General features: G+C 55.9%; 1 protein-coding gene across 16 annotated transcripts in view; it reads left to right on the top strand.

Moving 5' to 3' along the window:
- Positions 1 to 229: 229 nt before the first annotated feature.
- ABLIM3 (actin binding LIM protein family member 3) overlaps positions 230 to 22,511 on the top strand; it is a 34,747-nt gene continuing 12,465 nt past the window's right edge. For 7 of the 16 annotated variants that reach the window (XM_065734545.1, XM_065734544.1, XM_065734543.1 and 4 more), the window contains exons 1-4: positions 242 to 528; positions 20,302 to 20,442; positions 21,858 to 22,041; positions 22,134 to 22,246. In XM_065734545.1, coding sequence (XP_065590617.1) covers positions 516 to 528; positions 20,302 to 20,442; positions 21,858 to 22,041; positions 22,134 to 22,246 — 451 coding nt within the window. In that variant the 5' untranslated portion in view covers positions 242 to 515. Of the gene's footprint in view, positions 529 to 20,301; positions 20,443 to 21,857; positions 22,042 to 22,133; positions 22,247 to 22,511 lie in introns of all 16 variants that reach the window. The other 9 variants (XM_065734551.1, XM_065734549.1, XM_065734548.1 and 6 more) reach the window with 5 other exon arrangements.

Genomic DNA, 22,511 nt, shown 5'->3' with positions numbered 1-22,511 from the left:
CAGGCGGTGCCCAGCAGATGGCGGCGGTGCTGCGGCGGAACCCCGCAGGCGGCCCCGACCCGGCCCGGCATCCCACCCCCCCGCTACCCCCGGTGCTGCCCCTCCCGGCCCGGCCCCGCACGGCTCGGCTCGGCTCGGTCCGGCTCAGCCGTCCTGTGCCGCTCCGCGGGGCGGGGCGGGCGGGCGGGGAGAGGCGCGGCACCGCGCGGCCCCACACCCCGCTATAAGAGCGGAGCGGGCGGCCGCGCTCCGCAGTGTATGGCAGCGCCGGGTTTGGGGCCGCTCCCCCTGGGTCGCTTCGGGCACCCGCCCCGCTGCCGACACCCTGACCTTGGTATTGGGGCGGAGCGGGCAGCGCAGCGCTGGGGATGCCTTAACGAGAACGCGCAGGGATCTCTTCTTGCAAGGAGAGAGACGAGCTACTCCCTGCTATCAGGAAAAAAAAAAAAAAAGAGGATTTAAAGAGCAGCTTTGCCCCCTTTGTTGAATGAGAAGGGCAAAGGAGGACCGGCAAGATGAGCACGAGCAGTAAGTACGGCTCTCCCTTCCCTTTGCTATGGGAACAGGGCTGATGTTGTGTGGAGCTGGCAGGGAGGAATCGGAAAGAAAATGTGACACCGGGGCTGATACATCGAATGGGCTGGGTATCTTTTTCTCTGCCTCTTGCTTTCTGACAGGGTATGGCTTTGCTGGTACTCCCTTCGCGTGGGCTGAGCTGCGGTGCTTATCTCCCCTGAGTACCTCTTGGCATGCATTTCTGGGCTTGGAGGGCAGATCATGCAGTAAAATGTCGATATGCAACATGGTGAGAAGGAGCCAGGAGCACTCCGCCAGGCAGCAGCCTCACTCACTGATGCCTCTGCTTTTGTATAAATAGACACTGGGGGAGCAGCTGATGGGGGTGAGGAGCAGGGGAAGGGGGTACCCAGAAGCCAGGGACCTGAGCAAAGCACAGGTGTGGTACAGAAAAGCATATGCCTCCTGCAGGTGGGGATGTGGGTGTTTCTATTGTGTGTGGGTGAGAGATGGGGACAGAGGCGCTCAATGCACTACGTAAGAATTGCTAAAGAAGCAGAGCGTAGAAATGCGCTGCAGAAGATGAGACCTGGCACCTGCTCCTGATCTGCTTACTCCTGGTTTTGCGTCCTTGTTGCAAAGTCTGGGAAGATTGATCCAGACTCAGTCAACATCTGCTTACTGCTGTGAGGGTGTGTGACAGCTGTGTCCACCTTGCTAGCAGACCTCTGGTCCTTTCCTTTAAAAGCACACTGCACTGAGCCCCCAGAGCTGGTGCTGGTTGCCACCTGCCTCCTGAGACAAGGTCCTATCCTTCCTGAGGGTCCTCATGGTCGTGTGGAGTGAGGAGGCAGAAAGTGGCAGAGCAGTGACTCCTCCATCCCTTTGGTGTGCTGAGGTTTCTCAATCTGAGAGCTTGGGGTGGTTCCCAAGCAAAACACTGTGAAAAATGTCTTGGCACGCTGCAGGCAACAGAACAGGTGATTCCAGATCTGTAGGGCTGCATTAGAGGTGTGAACGCTTTCCAAGTGCCCTCTGTATAAGCCATGCCTGTGACACGAGCTGGTCCCCTTCTTGGGGGCAGTGCCCAGGTAGGGACTGCTAGGGATCTGTTCGTTCCCAGCCCTGTGGGATGCCTGGTAACAACTGGTCTCTGAGTAATGACAGTGGGTCTGGTGCAGAGGGCTGCAATGGCTCTCAGTGCTTGCTGGGATCAGTGGTTGTGGTGTCCAAGTGGGGTTTTTAGGTCTAAGCCAATTCCAACGAATGTGTCTTAGCTCCTACTGGGGGGTGCCTTTCCAGCTTTTAATAGCCTGCTTGGATGCTGACAGTGATAAGGGCTGTTTATGGTGCCAGTGTATCGTAACTATCTGATTACACCACAAAACTTCACTTGTTTCTTTCCCACGTGGGGAGAGAGGTGCCAGCAGAGCCACATATGCATCCTGCCTGGTGCCCTCCTGTGATTCAAAGGGAGGAGGCTGCCACGTTGGTGGAGCTGGACCCCCCTGGGAGCCACATCTCCGGCTACCAGCTCATGAAGTGCCCCTGGGGGCATCACTCAGCCATGCCTTGGCTTCTGGGTCTCCCAGCAGCAGGCTGGCACCATGGGTCTTGTCTGAGCTTTTGGATGGCTTTGCATCATGCTGCTGTTTCCCCTTCCCAAGTATCCACATACTTGGGTTTGGTGATATGTGGGAAGCTGCTCCAGCTGCAGTTCACTTGCAGTGCTGTGGGCTGATCATTGGGGGTGGGCATTTTGTGGAACAACACCTCTACAAGAGCTGTGTAAGGCAGCAGGCTCTTCCCTGCTGGGCTTCCAGGCCTTTGCAGGTAGCTGAGGGGCTCAAAGCAGGGCTTGCCATACCCACATCCTGGCTTGTCTGTTCTTAGCAATGGCACAATCCTCTCCCAGGTGGCACTGAGAGCAGGGGCAGGACTGGGGCTTCCACCTGTGAGCTGTTGAAAGCTGTCTCACTGCTTCCCTGCCCAGCTTGCAGCCATCAGGCCTGTGTTTGCCTGCTGGAGCCCTCAGCATCCTCCGTGCCATCTGGATGTCACCCTGAGGTGCCTGGCTGTGACCTGCAGTGGCTCTTGCAGCCCTTTGCCAGCACTTGCTGGCTGGAGAGCTCACTGCCACTTGTTGGCTGGGGAGCAGCTCCGCTGCTTTGAGAACGGATTCTCCCCTCTGTGAGGGAGGGCTGAGAAGGAGGGCTGTGCCTGCAGGTCAGCTGTGCTCAGCATCCTGAGCCTGGTCTCTGTTCTGATGCTTGAGATGCAGTTATGTTGTTGTCAGGAGAAAAAGAGGGTGTCAACATTCCATGCAGCAGGGACTTGCTTTGCTCCCAGGGTTGGAGGACCTATGTCTCTCCTCTCCCACCATGCAGAAAATGCAAAGCCATGTGAAAATACTGCTGTTAAGGGGCAGAGAAGAAGGCCCTTGATCTTGGAAGTAAACTCATACCCTGAGGCTGCAGAGCGAGGAGACCTGAGGGTGCAGGGTTGTGCTGTCTGGGAACGCAGCCTCCTGGCACATGGCCGTGAGTGTTTGGAGGGTACTGTGTTGATATTTACATTGCTTTGCTATTTATATCTCCCATTCTGGTTAGCACTACTAATTGGTTGCAAATGGATTCATGCATTCCTAAACAGGTCCATCGGTGCTGCACTACTGCTGAAGCTGGATCCTGTGGTACAAATCTTTGCCCTAGACAGCATCCCTTAAAATCACTTCAAAACCTCCTGAGCTCTGGGCTTCAGCCCCTCCCTGAGAAGCTGGGGGGAGGAAAAGCCCATCCATCCCACACTTCTCCCTTGGAGAAGCTGCCGCCTGTTGGAGAATGGGGAGATCTGTGGGGGGTTTGGTATGTGAGGTGGAAAGTTTCCCCAGATGGTGGTCCCATCCCAGCACCTCTCAGATCCCCGTGCAACAGCTCTGCTGGTCTCAGAAGGCCCAGAAAGGAGGTGTGGGGAAGGGCCGGCTGTACAGTGCTTGGGCAGGAAGGCTTCATGACACACCAATGAATGTAATGTGTTTGCCTGGTTATTTTTGTCTTTCCTAAGTCGTGCTCCCTGTTGCATGATGATCCACTAAGCGTAATTACCCGGTAATCTGCAGGCACATGTGGTTACAAGGTGTTTACCAGCAAACTCTATTAAGTCCCTGTGTAATTAAAGAGGAATCACACGGTGCTGTGCACCTCCAGGAGCCCCAGCCCTGCCACATAAGCTCACCAGGTGGGGGGGTTTGTTGCTCCCCACCCAGCAGGATAGGACCTGCTAAGGAGGATGCAGTGCTGCTGAGGGACCCATTTGTGCAATGCAATCATCTTTTCCCCTTGAGCTGGCAGTGCCAAGGGGATCTCCCAGCTCTCAATACCTGTCCCTCTGCTGCCATCAACACCCCAGTACAAATCCTTTCCTTTCTCCAACCAAAGGGACAACTGTCAACGGCATTCACTTTGGTGCCAGAAAATTCAGTGCCCGCTCAGTCTATCTCCAGGCTGGTGAATGGACTCTGTCCTCTCCCTGAGCTCTGCTCAGGCTCTCCTACAAACCCTCTTTCTTGGCAGTTTGCCCTTTGAAGAGCAGAAGCCATGGAAAGTGGCCCTGCAGGCCAATGGCGTGCATGCTGTAAAGTCAATTGAAGCAATTGAATTATTTCAAGGACCTGCCATGCTCTTATAAAATAAATAGCAAGTTTTCTAATGACAGAGTGGTGATCGGTTTAGCTGGATAATTGTATTTGTGATGCCAGCAGGCTGGACTAATGACAGACTGTCCTGTTATCAGTGTGGTGCTGCCCTTGTGCTTAGCAGAGCTGTGAAGGAGTGAAGGCAAAGCCACCAAGTTCCTGCCAGACCCCGCAGTCCTATCGTGATGATGCCATAATGAAGTGCTTAGAACATCTAATCAGATATTTTTAGACTAAATACATCAGTGCCTCTGGGCTGAGAGTGCTGCAGCACCTCTGGAAGGCATCCTGAGGGTGGGAGAGAGATGGGATGGAGAGGGGAGGTCTCCAGGGGGGAAGGGGACAAGGAGTGATTGCAGGGGAAGACAGCCTGACTCCAGATGTTTCAGCCCCAGAAAGCTTGCTCGAGTGCCCTGAAGAACAGCCCCATTGGACATGCTTCCTCTTCCAGAAAAGGGCTGACTGAAGCTTAATAGCACCAAACTGAGCAAGTGTGGCAGCAAACTTGAGCATATGGTTCCCATATATTTGATGGTGGTTCAAGTTTTTGATAGGCTGTAGTTGATACAGGCCTTTTTCAGTTCTGGTATAGCCTGAATGCCTTATCATTATCAGCCACAAGCCCTGGACTAGTAATTGATGTGCTTTCTCTGCTGCCTGGGGCAGAGTTCTGAAAGAGAGAGGAGCCAATATGATTTCCTTATGCAGCCTTCCTGACCTTCTTTTTTTCTTACCCGTTTTACCTTGGCAAAGTCTCTCTGAGCCTTGAGCATCTCTTGTTTTTCTCTTTATGCACGTTCTATTCCCATCTTGAAATGTTTTTGAGGCTTGGACAACTGGAGAAGTCCTCAGGAGGAGGGAGTATCTGAGGAGCAGGAATGTATAAGAGCAGTGTGTGTGTCTGAAGCCATCCTTCTGCCCTCCTTGGCATGCAGTGCCCCATGGTGGGGAGCACCAGGCTGCATTGTTGGTGCACTGCCACCCCCAGAGCCTTTCTCAGATCTGCCCAAGTCCATTGCAATCTGAATTTAGGTTTTAGGGGTTGGCCTTTTCTCACAGCAGTGAGCTGCAGGAAGGTTCCTCAGCACAAGGGGAACATAACCCAGCACAGGACTGGAGGTGTGAGCCCCTGGTGCGCTCATACCAGGCTCTGCAGTACCACACCCTGCTCAGTGCATGTAGCATCTCACTCACAGAAGTGCAATGCTAGTGCTGCATGCCCTTCCCTCCCCCTGTGTCCTGTACCCTCCAGCCCTGGAGGTGTTGCTGCTCCTCTTACATCCATCCCACTGAGGGCTTTCCTGCCCGGGGTGCTGGCAATAGGGAACTATTTATGTACAGCTGGGGCTGGGCTGGGCCTGTCCCTGGCTCAGCTCTGCTTGCTGGGACATGTCAGGCAATGTGATGGAGATGTCATTGCCACAGCTGCTCCCCAGCCTGGATTCCCTGTGCAGGTCGAGGGGCCCAGCAGGGTGTCTGGGCAAGGGAAGCTGCTTCCCCCTTGGCCAAGGATTTGTCTTCCAAAAGCTTTAAAAGAAGAGGAAGGGGACAGGAAGCTGTGTATGAGCTTGCTACTATATCATGGCAGGAGCTGCGGCTCGTTTGAGCCCCGGGGCTGCTCAGGAGGTGACTGCCTCCCATGGCACCCCCGCCCCAACCAAGGGCTTGCCTTGGCTTTGGGCAGGGCTGCTCCCTGCTGCTGCTGCTGCTGCCCTGCCCTCCACCTGCTGCTCTGAGTCACCAAAGGCTTGCAGGTTAAATCACCCCTGGCTGCAGCACTGCCCAGCTGTGTCTGTGAGCAGCTTTGTCACCAGGCTGTGCTGTGCCAGAGCTGCAGGATGCCTGGGGATGGGCTCCTGTGCCAGCAGGGCTCTGGGCTGCCAGGAGGGACCCAGGGCAGCTGCCTGTGTCTTAGGTTTATCCTGCAAGCTGGATGTCAGTAATGAGGTGTAGAGTGCAGTAAAGGCATGGAGAAGCTCCCCTGGGCTGGGGCAGGTCCTAGAGCACGGTGCCAACCCTGCTGTTCTCAGCAGCCTCCAAAACCCAGTTTATAAGGGCAGGACACAGGGCAGACAGGCATGCTGCATGGCTCGGTGCCGGCTTTTCCTGTCAGCTCTGCTCCAGATTTTCGCTCTCTCTGCTCAGATTTCAGTCCTCCGTGTGTAATAGAGTGCTTCCCCAGCGCTGCACAGCCGCTGTCTGCTCGGATCACAGTGCCGGTCCCTGCCAACCCTGCCTGTGCCGTGCTGGTGGCACAGGGGTGCCCCTACCTAACCCCCCACCTCAGCACCTCCCAGCCCTCGAAGGATGGAGAAAGGGGGGCAAGGTAAGCTGAGCTCCCTCCAGCTGCTGTAAATAGCTGCGTCACTGGCATGTTGTCTGAGAGTTCTGTGGCTGGGCTGGGGCTCCTGGGTGCACTTGTACCAAAAGAGAAGGGCTCTGGCTGCTGCTGGTGGCACAGAGTGTTGTTGCATTAGTGCCTGGCAGGATGTTGCTCAGGCTCTGACTGGCCTGGTCACAGCTGGCAGCTCTGTGCTGGCTGCCTGCAGCAGGGACCTGCCACGGAAAGCACTGTGCTGAGCCCACCGGCTCCCACCAAGCTGCTGGGGTGTGTGTAGGGGCACGGGTGGAGGATTCCTTGCTGTTCACTGCAGATTTGTGGGAGGAGGCTCTTCTGTAGGGAATGGTCAGATCAGAGAGAGAAAAGTGGTTTTCCTTGTGCTGCTGGAGTGCATTTGTGGTCTCTGAGTGCTCCTGCGCTCCCTCTAGGTTTGGGTTCATTAGGGAGCCTTGGTCATCACTAGTCGCCCAGGCTGTTTCCTAGGATTCAGCTTTTGGGGTGCTCTGTGTCTTTGGTGATGACTGTTTGTTGCGTATCTCCCACTCTGTGGGCATCTCAAGCTTCTTGATCACAATTGTGTCAACCATGCAACACATCAGCTGCCTTACTTGCACATGCATAGGCACACAGGGAGAGATACTGCCATCTTCTCAGCAGTGAAGCTTCCTTTCTTGGTGGGATGGGAGCACTGGGACACCAAGCTGGGCAAATCCCAACTCCAGAACCCAGTATCAGTGGGAAAACATTCCTTGAACCCATCTGCATCTCCTGCAGAGGGGCCTGGCTATCCTGTCCCGGCCATCCCCAGGAGCAGTGTGGTCCTGCTGGCCGGGCAGAGCTGTGTGACATAGTGTGCATGTTTTCCATTCCTCTGCTTCTGTTTTTTCTTTTATTCTTTTTTTCTTTTTAAGTCACTGTCTGCATGGAGAGTTATGTGGTGATGACAGTTCGTGATGGGTTACATACAAAATCCCTTGCATCCCTGAGGATGCTACCAGTTGAAAGCTTTTATGACATTTTAAAAATAGCCGCAGAGAGGGAGAGAATGAGTAGATGGATGGGTAGGTGGATCCCTAATAAGGAGAGAAGAGGAAACAGCAAGAGGGGAATGGAAAGACTTCAGTAAACGGCATGCAAGTGATTGCTGGGAGAGGGGGTGGTGTGGTCATACTGAGCTGCTGAGCTGCGTGCCCAGCAGGAGGGGGAAACCCTATAAAAAGCCTAGATCTGAGTTATGCTCCCTGCACATGTCAGAGGGAGGAATAGGGCAAGCATCAGTGTGAGCTCTCTCTCCAGCATGCACTTGCTGTGCTCTACAAGTAGCTGTTAAAAATAATCCCTGACTTGGGCTGGCTTCTGCTCTGGTGTGGTTCCCTGAGCATCATCCGTGCCTCTCTCCCTGCTGCAGGGATCGGGCTGAGCCCTGGGAGCTGACAGACACGGCTGGCCCTGGCGTTCCCCAAATGTCTCCGTTCCCAAGTGGGCTGTGCTCCAGGAAGGGGAGGAGGCTGCTCTGTCTTCTGCCTCGCTGCTGGCTGACAGCACCCGGAGGCGAGATGTGTGCTTGGGGCTATGGGTGAGGCACAGCATCCCCGTGCTGCATGGAGCAGTGGTCCCCTTGTGGGACAGCCCGCAACACTGCTGGTGCAGCCCTCGTGGCAGCTCTTCCCATCACTCAGGGAAGATTTCACCGAGTGTCTCCAAGAAATGCTAATTGCTTTGGCTTGTGCTTGGCACAGCAGAGCCACCGGGCACTTGGAGCTCTGAGTCAGCTCAGAGATCTGCCAGATCCTTGCTCTCCTTCCCCCAGAGTCAGCAGAGCTCTGCTGTGGCTCTGCTGCTCCCTGCATCCCCAACCCACGGAGCTGTGCCTGGTGCCCCACATATGGGACACTTGGGGTCCTGATGCCTGTGGTATAGGATAGCAGGAGTTTCCTTGTCCTGGTGAGCACACAGCACTCATCCTGCAGCAGAGACCATCAGCTCCTTTCTGTCCTTCCCCAGCCTCTCTGCAATTAAAGTCCTGTGAAGCAGGACTCATTTGGTGCAGGCCACTGGGAAGCATTCCTTGGCTGTGCCCTCGCTCAGGCAGCACGGAAACAGCTCTAACAAGAGTCCTCTGTCTGATGTGGCAGCCTGTCATATCCAAGCCATCCAGCCCTGCTCCCCCGTGGTTGCCTTTCCCGTGTGTGTTTGTTACTCTCACTCTCAAGGCACATAACTGGGGGAACTGGTGAGTGTGTGCTACCTGTTCTTTTGCTGTCCTCTCACAAAGGGTCTGCTGCTGCTCTCCATTGGAGTTCTGCAGCACACAGCTTTATTTAGAGCTGTAGCAGAGGAGCTGCAGTCCAAGCCTAGCTTAGGTGTGTGCTGTCCTCACTTTATTTGTCACCTGAGTGTGGTGGCATCCCACACTGCACCCAGTGATGCTGGAAGGTATGGGCAGAGGAAGATGTGGGTGTGGGAGTGTCCCAGTGGGAGTGTCTCAGAGCATCCCTCAGGTGTGGGGTGAATCGAGGCCTAACTGAGAGGTCATCTGTGGCTGTCCTGGTTCCTGGCATCCCACATGGCTCTGGTGGCACAAAGGGTCTGATTCAGAACATAACTTTGCTCCTTGGCAGGCAGTCCTTGGCTCGTTTAAGCTGAGAGCACGCATAACAAAGCCCGTGTTGATTACCCCTCATGAAAGGGGACTTGTTCCCTGAAAAATGCCAGTTCTGCTGGGCACGCTGACCGCCCGTTAATTGGCACTAATGAGGAGCTGGAAGGTGGCTGCTAGGGACAGGCAGGCTGTGCTGGTGTGTTCAGGGATGGGAGCAGTGACCACGGTGGGCACAGTGGGCCTGGGCTGTGCTGGGCAGCATCACTGTTCCCCTGCCTGAATGGGCAGCACTTAGCCCAGCCCAGAGCAGAGAGTGTGGAGGGTTAAGAGGATCTGTGGTGCTTACTGTACACAGATGGATTTATTTACGTCTTTGTGCAGGGAGGTGGGATAGGGAGGGCTGGACTCCCTCTGTGGAGCAGGAGGGGGGAGCTCCCATCGGGAGCACAGTGCTGCTGGGCAGCAGGACCAGGCTTGGTTGTCTGCCTCCAGCCTGAGCAGCAGAGGCTCTCTGCCTTTTTTTCTCCAGGCCCTGATGAAAGGCACTGAGGGCTTTTAGCAGCAGACAGCCGTGTCTGCCCGCCTGCCGTTCCTCGTGCTGGCAGCACCCCCCCCCCCCCCCTTCCATGCCTTTTGAAGTCGGTTTCTGGGCGTACACATAAGCCAAGGAGAGCACAAGTGTGGGAAGGAGGAGGGGAGAATTGTGTCTGTGCAAACCCAACCCCTGCGTGTACTTGGGGGAGCTCACTGTTCAGCAGTGCTGCTCCCTCATCTTGCCATGTTGCCCGCTTCACACCCAGCATCCCCAGCCCCTTTGTCCCAGCAGCAGGCACACCCCGTATCCTGCACACGGAGGCACAGAACACAGCTGAAGGTATGAAGTGCAGTCTGAGAGCATCGTGCCCTACTCCTCTGACAAGCAGCTGTGGAGATGGCCCACCCTCGTGGGGTTGGGATCAGACCCACAGCTTGGCCGATCCCCCAGTGCTGGTGGAAGGAAGGAGGTGTTAAGAACTGCACCTAGGCTCTCTCTACTTGTTGCTTTTAAGGGTGTCTCTGGTGTGGGGTTCTGCCCCAGGGTATGGGAAGGACGACTCCTGGCTCTCTAGCAGAGCATTGCCTCCAGGCACCTTTATAGGATGTCCTGCAGCACAGCCTCAGGCTTCCAGCAGGGGAATGGCCCTGGAGGGACCCTTTGGGACAGCTGCAGCAGGGGCTGATGGACATCATCCCAGTGGCATAGCTCAGTGCACACCCTGGATTGCATCCCCAGAGGTCATTCCAAGGTGAGCTCTCATCCATCCCCCTGTACCATGTGCTTTCTCACCCCATTGCTCCTTCTTGCCACAGCCTTCCTTCCATTATTGCAAACCTGTCTCCCTTTCCTTCTTTTTGGCTTTCCCCCTTTCTTTCCTCTCTCCCCTTTTTTCTCCATCAGCTTTGTTCGCCCTGGCTGTGTACCGGCGTTGCCATGACGACTGCCAGAGCATCTCTGCATCCTGCAGTAGCAGCCCTGTGCCCACCCCGGCTCTGGGAGCAGCAGGATGCCCTCCTGCCCCTCAGAGGGATGGCCACCCCCTTCTGCCAGGGTGGGGTCATTGGAGACACCTCTGTGGCACATCTTCTGTGCAGGCAGGGATGGAGTGGGGCACGGATTGGTTATTGCTGGTCTGAATGGGCTGTGCAGATCCTCATGCAGGGGCTGGGAGGGGTGCTGGCAAGGCCAGACTGGGCAGGTGTCTCTTCACAAGCTGTGTTCTGGTTTTTGGGACACGAGCTGAGCCATGGCTTGGACGCAGAGTGTGTTTTGTGTCTCTGGTGCTGCTTTGCTGACAACATTTTCTTTCAGCATTTGTCAAAGCTTCTGCGCCCCTTTCATGAGATAATTAGGGTGACGTGTTATTAGCTGGTTACTGGGGGAAAAATATATTTGCTGAGGATTTATTCTGGAAACAACATTAATCTCTGGTGTAGTTGCTAAGTCCCCATACATAATCTGGTTTTGATAATCAATTGCTATTGCAACTTCCCTTATAAATCTCAATTAAATGCACATTTAATTCACATAAAGTTGCCAAACTTGCTTGTACATTTCTGTCTTGTTGTTTGCTGTAGGCAGCACTCTGTGTATGTAGCTCAAGTCTGTTTATCAGCCAGCCTGAAACCAGAGCATGCTTTGCCAAGGTGGAGCAGCAATGCTCCTCTCCCATGGTCCTACAAGGAGATCCCAGCACATCCCAGCTCCTTTTGGCAGAGCTGCACAAACACAAGTGCTCTGCAAACATCAACATGCAGAGCCCTTCCCCTGCTGTTCTTTGTGACGAGTTTGCAGCGGGGGAGCAGAAGCATAGAATATCCTGAGTTGGAAGGGACCCATAAGGGTCAGCGAGTCCAACTCTTGATGCCTCTCTGCTTGTGTGCAGCAAGGCTTGGATGGAAACCCAGGGCCAGGGGGGCTCTGCGGGGCCCTGACCACCCTGGGGCCGACAGCAGGGATGTCTCAGGCAGCAGCCAGGTCGGGGTGGAAGGAAGCGGGGGCTGTTGTGGGGCGAGGCAGTTGGCCCTGGCTAGCAGGATGTGTCCCGGCCAGCTTCCTTTGGAGCTGCAGGGAGATTCCAGCTGTGAACCGCTTCTCAGTGGGGCCATGGTGATTTATTTCATCCTCGTGTTTTCGCAAAAAGCAGTGAGCTGTGTTGGTGTGTGCCCCAGAGAGGGGCAGGATGAGGTTTGTTCTGGTGGAGCCCAAAGCCACCACTCCTTAGCATCTGCCAGGGGGCACACAGACTGGGCAGGAGTGTGCACACCTCTGCTGCCTATCTTGGCACTGAGTTTTGTGCCCTGGGTGCTGGAGACGATGGTCCCTGCAGTGCAGCCTGCCTGCCCCTGCCACATGCTGGTGTGGCCGGCTGGAGCTGTGACAGCCTTGGTGACAGGGGACTGTGCTAGAGGAGCTGTAAAAGAAGTGATGAAGTTGTTGGAATTGCTGGGAAGATGTCTACTAAGATCTCTTCCTGAGCCTGGCTGGAGCCCAGCTTGCTAATTATGGTGATAGGGGAAATACACAAACATACAGATGGCACAAAGAACAAAAACTGCTGTCTTTTAATACTGAAAGCTCTGCTTCCGGCCAACTGCAACCAACACATGGCAGAAGATAAATGCTAACAGCTTTAGGCGAGACTGGCGTGTGCCGGCAGCCTGCATGGGAGCTGCAGGAGCCCTGTGTGGCTGTGCCTCACCTGGGCAGCAGCACGGTGCTCCCCAGCACTGCTCTGACTGTCCTTGCTGACCTCTGTGGTTGCAAGGGGCTGAGCTTGTAGTTTGTAAAAGATGCTCTGTCCCACAGAGCTTTATCATAACCCCTGGCACAATGTGTGGGGGAGACGGACACAAGGAGACAGCCAGGTGTCCCACCAGGCTGTGCAGGGGTGGGAGGTTGGGCAATCTTTTTATGACCACTTAAAGGCTCCATTTGCTACCTTCAACAGAATTAGAGCAGGGATTATGATAGATTAAGGGAGGCAGTAAACACCCTCTGTGCTGCCTGTGTAATGTGCAACAACCATGTGTTGAGCCCTTGCCCAAACGGGGGCTTGCATGGCCTTTGTGGGATGTCCTCACCAAGCGACCACAGGTGTGCTTTGTCTCTTCTGCTGCAGTTTGCTGGCTTGGCAGGGATGTGGCAGTGTCCTTCACTTTGCAGCTGTGGGTCGTGGAGCACCCCTCCCAAATCCCAGTTGTTTTAGACAGCACCTTCCTGGGATATGAGAGTGGAGAGAGGAATGCGGAGCCTGCTGGGGAAGCTCCTGGTGCCGTTTTACTGCCAGCCCTGAGCTGTAATTCATCCCCTGGAATGGCACTGGCTGCACGGCGGCTGGTCTGCAGCCGTCAGCCTCTGAGCACGCACCGGTGGTGGTGAGATTGCCCTGTAACGTACACCCCTTCAGTGTGTCCTATTTATGGGGAGAGTGTCCCCTCTGTGACGCCGGGGCTCGCTGTGCCAGCTGTCACCCCGAGTCCAAATCCCCATTTTGTTGCATTAATATCTACAGTGTCTCTGGATGGGGATTTGATTTCAAGTTCCCTCCCTGGAGTAGAAGGAGTTAAAAATAGCAAATCCACCACCCCTCATTCCCTGGCTATGACGCAGTCTCCCAGGTTGGAATTACAATGCCAGCATGAATACAGTCTAAAATAAAACAAATGAGCGTATCGCACTCTACAGAATGAGTGAACGAGCTCCGTGTCTGGAGCGATGACATGGAGGAGGAGGCTCTGCCTTCTACCCCGTGCCCACAGAAAGCGAGAATTTGTCTCCTCTTGCAGCATTTGTATTGGCCAGATAAATGATGCTACGCACGGAGCGATTAGCAGAGTAATAGAGGAGGCATTCAGCCCATCAGGGAATCAGCAGATCGCAGAAGGAACAGGAAGAAATTAGCTTAGTGCACTACAGTTTAGAGCTGTCTTCTTTGAGCATCACGTACCAGCCACCTTCCAGGCAGCATCCAGATGCTGAGCCGAGGTAGCTGTGCTGGAACACAGTACATCCACAAGGGCAGGGTGTGGGCATCAGGCTGCCTCATCTGACAGGGGCTCTTTCTCTCATCTGGGTTAGGAGAATCCTAAATCCCCACTTTTCTTGCTCTCAGACACTGCCCCAGTTTAAAAAATGCTGGCTCCTGGCTTGCTTTGTAATATTTTAAATATAGCATCCTTTATGTTTTTTGATGTACACACCATATGTTTTGAAAACTGCAACAAAATCCATGGCGCTCGTGGGTGGAGGTTAAAGGGAAAAAGCATTTCCATACGGGAAGCCGCAAATACGAAACACAGCAGCAAACAGAAAATCCCTCCGTGCATCAGCCAGCAATAAGCTCCTTTCTGTCTCAGTGCACGAGGGGCTGGGCTGAGTGCTTCCACTGTGTCAGCCCCTCTCCCAACCTGGCACTGACTCCTTGAGTTCAGTCTCCACCACTCTCCACACTCCACGTACTCTGGAGCCCCTGACTGAAGGACCCAAGGGCATCTGTGCACATGGACACCCCAAACCTGCCCAGCTCGCTTAGAGCAGAAAATAGCACTGTGTGGGCTGGGGCTGGGCTCGGTCCCCAGCCAAGGCGCTGTCAGAAGCTGCTGGGTGAGTGCTGTGCTGCTGCAGCTCACCCACTTGTCAGGCTTCATGAATAAAATCCGGGGGAGGTGATGGGCTATGACCAGCCCTGAGCTTGTGGGACGACCCATGGTCACCGTCACCCTGAGCAGGCAGGGGAGGGGGTGGCAGCAGTGGGGAGGGGGCTGGAATCCATGTAGGACCACCAAGACCACCCTCGTGTCTCTGTGCCCACCTCGAGGTGCAGTCCCCAGCCCGGTTTGGGGAGCAGGCAGAGCTGGAGCCCCCCACGCTGTGGATGTGTGGTGTATCATCAGCACAGGACGCACTCATCTGCCTCACTCCCCCACACTCATACACAATTTATTGGTATCTCTAGCAGCCTGGGCAAGATTTTTAAGCTGAACCAGATGTAAGGATGAAATTCCATCGGCAGCTTCGCAGCAGGGATCCCTCCTCATCCGCCTCAAACAAACCTTCCTGCAGCCCAACACTCTGAGCTCGGGGAGCACTGCATATCTGTGGGGCTGGCTGCAGTGGGAGCTGGGCAGCAGCACAGCTGGGTACGCGGTGGCTGCTGTCCCTTTATGTCCCCACGTCTCTCCTGCTGACTATTTCCTGAGCCCTCTGCTTCCAAGGGTGATCCCTCGAGAGAAGCCTGATTGGGCTTTCTGGGCTGGAATTCAGCATTCTCACAGCATCCCAAGTGAAGGGCTGATGTGTGTGCGTGCCGCTGTCTGCTCGGGGCACTGCGTGGTGCTCTCAACTCTTGCTCAGGCGAGCAGAGCCCCAGGCAGTGCGTGTGCACTGGGTTCAGCCCTGGGGATTGCCACATGCTACATTCCCTCTGCCTCACACAAGTGCCTCACCCTGCTCTCTTTTTCTCAAAAGCAAAGTGAATGGATAGCTGCCTGCCCAGCCCCGTTGGCCCAAGCCATGGCCCCACTCTCATCTTTCAGTGACGCTCCTCCAGTGGATTCAGCTTGCAGGTGTTGGGCAGAGATGCTTTTCCTGGGCTGCATCACCACGATAAGGCCCCCGTGCAGACTCCCTTCTCAGCCTCGCCCTGCCCTCGCATCTCTCCTCCCACCAGCTCCTGCAGTTTCCGTCCGTTTCCCTTTTGGCAGGCTGAACATGCACATCCACATCATGTCTGAGGCTTGGCCTAATGCTCCCTCATTTCTTCTGGTTCTGCCTGAAGGCTTTGCTGCCAGCTCTTCAGCTGGAGCGGCTCAGATCATGCGGTGTCCTGGGATGAATGCATCCAGCCCCCAGCCCGCTGCCTGCACTGCTGCTCCTGCTTCGCTGCTGGGCTCTTCAGGGCAGCATCCCTGCTCCTGCTTGGAGCTATCCGAGGCAGGACCCCATGCCACCCGTTGTCACCCAGGGACCGCCGTGCTGTCCCCTCCCTCTCAGTGTAAGTCCGTGCTTCAGGCTCACTGTGGCTCCTGCCCTGGGCAGTGAAGCATTTCAGCCATTATTAATTAAAATGCAATCTATCCTCTCTCTTCCTCTCCCCAAGCCGCCAAGGGCTGCTAAAATATTCTCAGGGATAATAGGGAGGGGAATTAAATAGTTACTGTGAAATTCAAGCTGCGCCTTTCGGAGATTGATTGCCACTCCTGGAAGCTGCGATTCCCCTTTGGGTACTGTGTACCCACAGCCATGCTCAGTGCAGACACCATGCCACCATCAGTGAGATGCACAGCCTGCATTGTACCCCGGGTCCTTGGAGGGGGGTCTCTTTCTTTCTCCCACCCAACTTCCACACGGGTGAGCAGCAGTGGCTGCTCCCGTCCCATGGAGTCCTGCTCACACCCAGTTTCAGGGTATGGGGGGTTCTGCTGCTGCAATGTCTGCGGGTGAGCAGTGTGCTAGCACCAGGCTGCAGCAGCAGTTCAGGCAGCTCTTGTTGCCATGACAAGCTGAACACTATTGGCTTAGGAAGAAGGACCCCGGCAGTGCTGGGTGGGGATGGGAGCAAGACAGTGGGCACAGTGGGTGCACACCTACAAGAGCTGTGCACGGCTGTAGGGCACCAGCGTGGGGCTGAACTGGGACAGTGCTCCCAGGGCTTGGTGCTCAGCCCATGAGCAGCACTGGGACTGCATTTCCCAGATGATGTTTGTGTCAGTGGTGCACTGTGTCCGTGTCACAGTGACCCTGCGGTGATGGTGTGGGGCTGCCAGCACAGGTGTGTTCCTGCAGGGCTGAGTCACTCTCCCTGGGTCATTTCGGGTGTCCTCATCACAGCTCTCTTTGGACCAAGAGAGGGAAGCACCCAAGTGCTTTCTTTTGCTGTGCTGCCCCATATTGAGATCCTTGTGCTTCCCAGCAACATCAAAAACCAGAGCAGCAGCTTCTTCCTCTCCCTCTTAGCAATCTGGAGAACATCAGCACTCCTGGCATGGGTTTTTCCAACAGCCCCTCATCTAGCACTGCCCACATCCCTGGGTGCTGGGGGGTTGCCTTCAGGTTGGGCTGACCCCACAGCAGGTCCCTGGGCTCCTCTGGTCCTGGCAGGGAAGTAAACATCCTGCGGGCTGGGGCCAGGTCAGCGTGGGGGACAATCACCAGCTTCCTCAGCACTCACGTTTAGAGAATAATTTCCATGAATGCAGCCAGGAACTAACTCAGCTGCATAGGCAGGGCCTAGAATATTCACTGCTCCATCTGCTTTCCCGTGTTTTTTCTGTCCTCTTTCCTTTTCTTCTTACCCCCTCACACATAGCCTGATCTCCCTCCTCACTTTTTGGAGTGGCAGCAATGTTTCCCCCAGCCCAGCTCCCACCTGGCACATGGTGCTGCTGTGCCCTTGCCACTAGCACAAGGCTCCACCTGTGTCATCCATAGCAGTGGTGACAGCATGCTGCCCTCTCCCAGATGCAGCGTGATGTTACCCTGGGGACCCCCACATCTGGGATCTGAGGAGCACAGCAGCATGGCAGGCCCCATCCTGATCCATAGCACCACGTCCCACATCCTGCTGCCACCACCTTTGGCACACACATGTTGTTTATGTCCTGTGTCACACCCAGGGTGGGGGGACAGCGTAGGGCAGGTGGATCAGTAATTGGCTGTGATCTGATTAGGGCTGGATTAGGGCAGTGGCACACTAAGGACTCACTGTAAGCTGTAGATGGCTGCTGGGATCCCAATCCTTACAAGCCCCACACTCTGCACTTCCTAATGACGCTGTGCTCAGAGCCCCCTAGCTATTTTGGGGCAATTTGGAGACTTCCATCTGGCTGCTGGTGCACGGTGTAGCTGGGATGTACATACCTGCTCTGTGCATTGCCGGACTGAATACAGCCCCAGTGCCCTTCCCCAACATCAAGGCTGGACACAAGCATGCTCATGACACCGTCTGGTTCCCAGCTCATCCATCCCTTCCTCACACAGCATTTTCACAGCCACAGCAGAGCTCCTCCCACCCTTGGCCATGGCGAAACGAGCCCTCAGCCCCACTGTGATGAGAAACCCACGTCCACAGCTCCCACCCTTCCTCCCCACATGAGCAGCAGGCCTCCTGCAGCAAGGGGAAATCCTGATCAGCTCCCACTGCTCTGTCTGCAGGGGCAAAGGGATTCAGGGCACAGACTCCTGTCCCCAGGGTGCTGCCTCTCCCTCCCCATCTCCCTGCAGGGTCTCCTTCATGCCCCCAGCCCAGTTGCACAGTGCATCCCTGACCTCTCCCTCCACACCAGTGCTTCCAGAAGAATTCCTTTCTGGCCACTCACTGCCGCCACTCGGCCTCGACGCCTCTGTCCTGGCTCACTGCCTTCCTCTTCCCGAGCTGCCCAGCCCCAGCCTGTCCTTCACCTCCACCCACCCCAGGGCTGCAGCACTGCAGGGTCAGGGTGCCCAGCTGCAGTCACTCCTCCCCGTGCCACCACATCCCCATGTCACAAACCAGCCCCAGCAGCACCCACCCATTTCAGTTTTCTCGTTATTAATTAAAGGGTGAATGCTTTGCTTTTTTTCACAGTCCAAGCATTGTGCAAGTGTTAATTAATGGTAATTAATTACATCAGGCCTCCCCATCCCCCTGCAGAGATGCTATCTCATAAACATACTGACAGCAAGCACGATGTTGAGCTGGGTGGGAGCCTCCCATTACCTGTTCCTAATGGTACAAAACTCACCTGCAGCAATGCTTGCCTTATTGGCCTTACAATTAGAAGAGGCAACAGGGGAAGAGGGATGTAAGGGTAGGAGCTGGCCTAAGGGATGATGGATCTTTACCAATGCACCTTGGTGTGCTGCTATGCAGGAACGGGGTGGCACAAAGCTGCTCTGGTGCTGTTTGGGGGCACTGTCTCTCCCCCAGCACGAGATTTGAGCCGCCTTGTTTGCACACAGCCAAACCAGCACGGGGCACTGGTCTCTGACCGGAGGTGCCACCTTAATCCGGATCAGCAGAAATCTGCCACGTGCCCACGCGTGGTGTGCTGCCACTGTGGTCCGCCGCTCCGTTGCCAGCAGGGACGTGCAGCAGCCCTGGGCAGCGCTAATCGCCACGCAGAGCCAGCTCAGTGTCCCGCTACACAGCAGCAAACCAGGGTGAGATTATGGCATTCCTCAGGCAGTGCCCACCCCCTCGCCCCGGCTGCTGGATCCCAGCCTGGAGGCCAGTAATGCTACTTACATTATTAGGGGATTATTTGGGTGTAATGAGCTTTGCCCCGCTCAGCTGTCCCCTACGCGGGGCTGCGGGGATGTGTGACACTTCCTGCGCGGGGCCGCTCCCAAGCAGGCACGGCCCCAGGGAAACAATGCCGTAATGTTCCTGGCGAAAAATTCCAGTACGAGGCCAAGGTTAATCCCAAATCAGGAGCGCCGGGCTCAGCTCTGAACAAAGGCAGTGTCAGGGTGCTGGTGGGGCTCAGAGCCGGCTCCTGGCCCATCGCTGTGGGTACCGTAGGAGCTGCTGTCCGTGTCACCTATCCCAGTGCCACGATGTGGCAATAGGTGCCCTTCTGTCCTCAAACCCTTTTCCTTTCCTCCCACCAAGTACGGGAGGTTTGGAGATACGTTGCTATGGCCACAGTGAAGTTTCCCCTGGAGACCTGAAGCCCTAAACAAGTGATGCCTGCACTCTCTGACATTGATTTCCCCCCTTTTTATCATTATTAATATTTACTGAAGTGTTGATTTAGTTCGCAGCCTCTCACCACCCCGCTCCCCCCACCGCTTTTCCGGCCGTGGATTGCCATGGCAGTGTCCCAGGGCTCAGCTCCCGCCTCGTCCTGCACAGTGTGAGCACAGCGTGTGTGCGGGGGATGTTCCAGTGCTGTAACTCCTGCTGTGCTGGACACCCCTCCAGGATGGGAACCCCTTCATTGGGCTCAGTGCATGGCACTGCACTGCACTGCAGCCCTGTATGTTCGTTGAGTGTATCCAAGGGCACTTGGCCTTAGAGATGGGCTTTTACCATGAGACCATCTCTAATGTCACCTTGACTTTTCTTTCCGTGCTTTACAAGCCCATAATGGGCTGTTTCTGTTCCCCGTCACCCGATCTTCCCCTTGCTGAATGAAGAGCTCTGCACTGACTCTGTCCCATACCTGTCCTCACTCCCTGTGGGGTGTGAGCACCTCCAATTGGCTGCTTCTCCTGTTCCTGGGAACACAACACAGTGCCGGGTCAGGAAGCTGCCAGCCCTTTGAAATCCCTACCCCTTAATAGCTAGGCTGCCCAAATTGCAAGCTGCTCTCTGAACTCTCAGCAAACAAGTGCTCTGCTTCTTGGCTGTGCTCACAGTCCGTGGCGATGGACAGCCCAGAGCTGCCACTTGCAGGTGGAGCAGGGAAAGCAGGAGCTCCTCCTTGCAGCATCCAGTGAGTGTGTGTCTGGGGGCTGTGCTGAACCAGCAGAAAGCCCCTCTGCTTGATCCAGTTCCTGCCCTGGATGACTGTCTGCAGCATCATCGTCCATAGTTGGGTTGTCAGTGCCATGATGCCTGGTCAGGCTGTGTCCCAAATGCTAACAGACCCTTTTCCTCCCACTTTCCCCTCCCTCCTTCCTGCCAGCAGTTCCCTACCAACAAAGCCCCTACACCTCTGGGATCAGCTCCTCCGTCATCCAGTGCTACCGCTGTGGGGACACCTGCAAGGGCGAGGTGGTACGTGTCCAGAGCAACCACTTCCACATCCGCTGCTTCACCTGCCAAGGTAGGATGGGACAGGTCGGTGCAGCGCTGGCAGTGTCCCCGGGTGTTGCCAACATCACCAGGCTGTGTGCAGGGGTGGCTGACACCTCGGCACTGCCGCTCCCCATGAGCTGCATGAATGCCACCAAACATATCTGGGGGGGCTGCTGTGTCCTTCAGGTCAACATGAGGAGGATCAGGGAGTGCCACCAGCCCAGCTGAGCTGAATCGTAGCAGGGGAGATGCCCAAGAGCATGTGGCACAGCTGTGTTCGAGGTGCCACGGATACTCTGTGCTCATCTAGGACCCAATGTCCTCAGGAAGCCACGGAAATAGAGGGGAGAGGTTGCTTGTCCCCCGAGGCCAGGTGCTGGGGAGCTATAAAAGTCAGCAGCCCACGACCAACACTTCAGGGCTCCTCAGCGCATTTGTTAAAGCAGCCGCTCTCCAGCAGGCCGGCGGCTGGTTCTGTGCATTGTAAAGCATCTCATTACCGGGGCTTTTAAAGGTCTCCCAGCACCCTGTGCTAAGCAGGGCACATATCCTGTCCCCTTGGCCACTGTCTTGCCACTCCTTGCAGGCAGCGAGGGCTCAGGAGGAGAGGGCAGTCCCCTGGGGCTGTCACCACACCGGTGCAGGAGCCATGCTGAGCCCCCCCAGCACAACTCCAGCTCTGGTGTCCGTGAACAGAGGGAAGCTGCTTGCTCAGACAGCCGCTGGCTTCAAAGGGCACAGAGCTGCTGGAGAGCTTGGCACAGCTGGCTGCCTGCTCTGCAAGTGAAAGGGAAAAAATAATGAGAGGAAATCCTCCTGTCTTACCTTCCCACTCAGCCCTTACCCTGCCTCTAGGTGCTGCTAGCTCCCGTGACAGCCCTGAGGCTTGTCCCCACATGTCTCCAGGAGTGTGGCACATCTGTGAAGATGTCCTCTGGGTCTGATCCTTCCTCAAGTGTTCCTGCTTCTGCCTCCCAGTGCCACTCAAGGGCTGGGGGCTGCCCACCTGCCCCATACCCCAACACCTGGTGGGATGGATGCTGGGCATCGTGTCCCTGTGCTGTCCCTGCTGTGACTCCCAAGGTCCTGGGAGGAAATGGAAAAGATGTAGGAGGGAGATGACAACAAGGAGCAAGGGCTTGCCGTGTCTCCTTGCATCACACTGATGTGCTGTGCACCGCTCACAGTTCCCACCGAAGGCGGTGCAGCAGAGCTGGGCTGGGTACAGGCGAACAAACGGCAGGGCGAGCAGCTCCTCCGGGATCTCCATCCCTTACCCGCGCGGCCCAACACTGACACCTGCTGGTGTCGGGGCCGGTCTCAGTGGGAAACCCTCCGCGATGTCCGCGGACAGCCGGCCCTGCAGCGGGGGGAGGCACCCCGACCCGTCCCCGGGGTCCCGGTACCGAGCCCGGTGCTGATGGCTGCGTGTCCCCCCCGCAGTGTGCGGCTGCGACCTGGCCCAGTCGGGTTTCTTCTTCAAGAACCAGGAGTACATCTGCACCCATGACTACCAGCAGCTCTACGGCACCCGCTGTGACAGCTGCGGGGACTTCATCACCGGGGAGGTCATCTCGGCACTGGGCAGGACCTACCACCCCAAGTGCTTCGTCTGCAGCACCTGCAGGTGTGACATCAGGCACACGTGAGGGCACACTGGTTTGGGGCTCATCTCCCCCACTTCATCTCACGCGTCCTTGTCCTTCTCCTCGGCTGCAGGAAGCCGTTCCCCATTGGGGACAAGGTGACGTTCAGTGGGAAGGACTGTGTCTGCCAGAACTGCTCCCATTCGCTCATCAGCACCAAACCCATCAAGATCCACGGGCCCAGCCGTAAGTTGCCTACTGGGGTGTGATGTGAGGGTCCCCAGGGGCTTCTGTGAGCACTGCTCCTCAGGCTGTCAGCCTGGATGACCTCCCTGACTTCCCTTTCTAAGACTCTCCCCACATTTCTTAGCAGGATTTTGGCTGTGCCTGTTATCACTGGGGTGGTGCTGAGCACAGGTGCCAGTGCTTGGGGATGGGAGGGGCTTTTGGGGCTGACATGCAGTGTGGCACAAGCTCTCAGGAGGTTTGGGAGGAGGAGCACAGTAGGTCT

This window comes from Cyrtonyx montezumae, unplaced genomic scaffold, assembly GCF_038088225.1.
Source record: "Cyrtonyx montezumae isolate F1298 unplaced genomic scaffold, pur_monq_1.0 scaffold_18, whole genome shotgun sequence".
Lineage (NCBI taxonomy): Eukaryota > Metazoa > Chordata > Aves > Galliformes > Odontophoridae > Cyrtonyx > Cyrtonyx montezumae.
The sequence above is the reverse complement of the archived record's forward strand: the minus strand, read 5'-3'. Positions and strand labels throughout refer to the sequence as shown.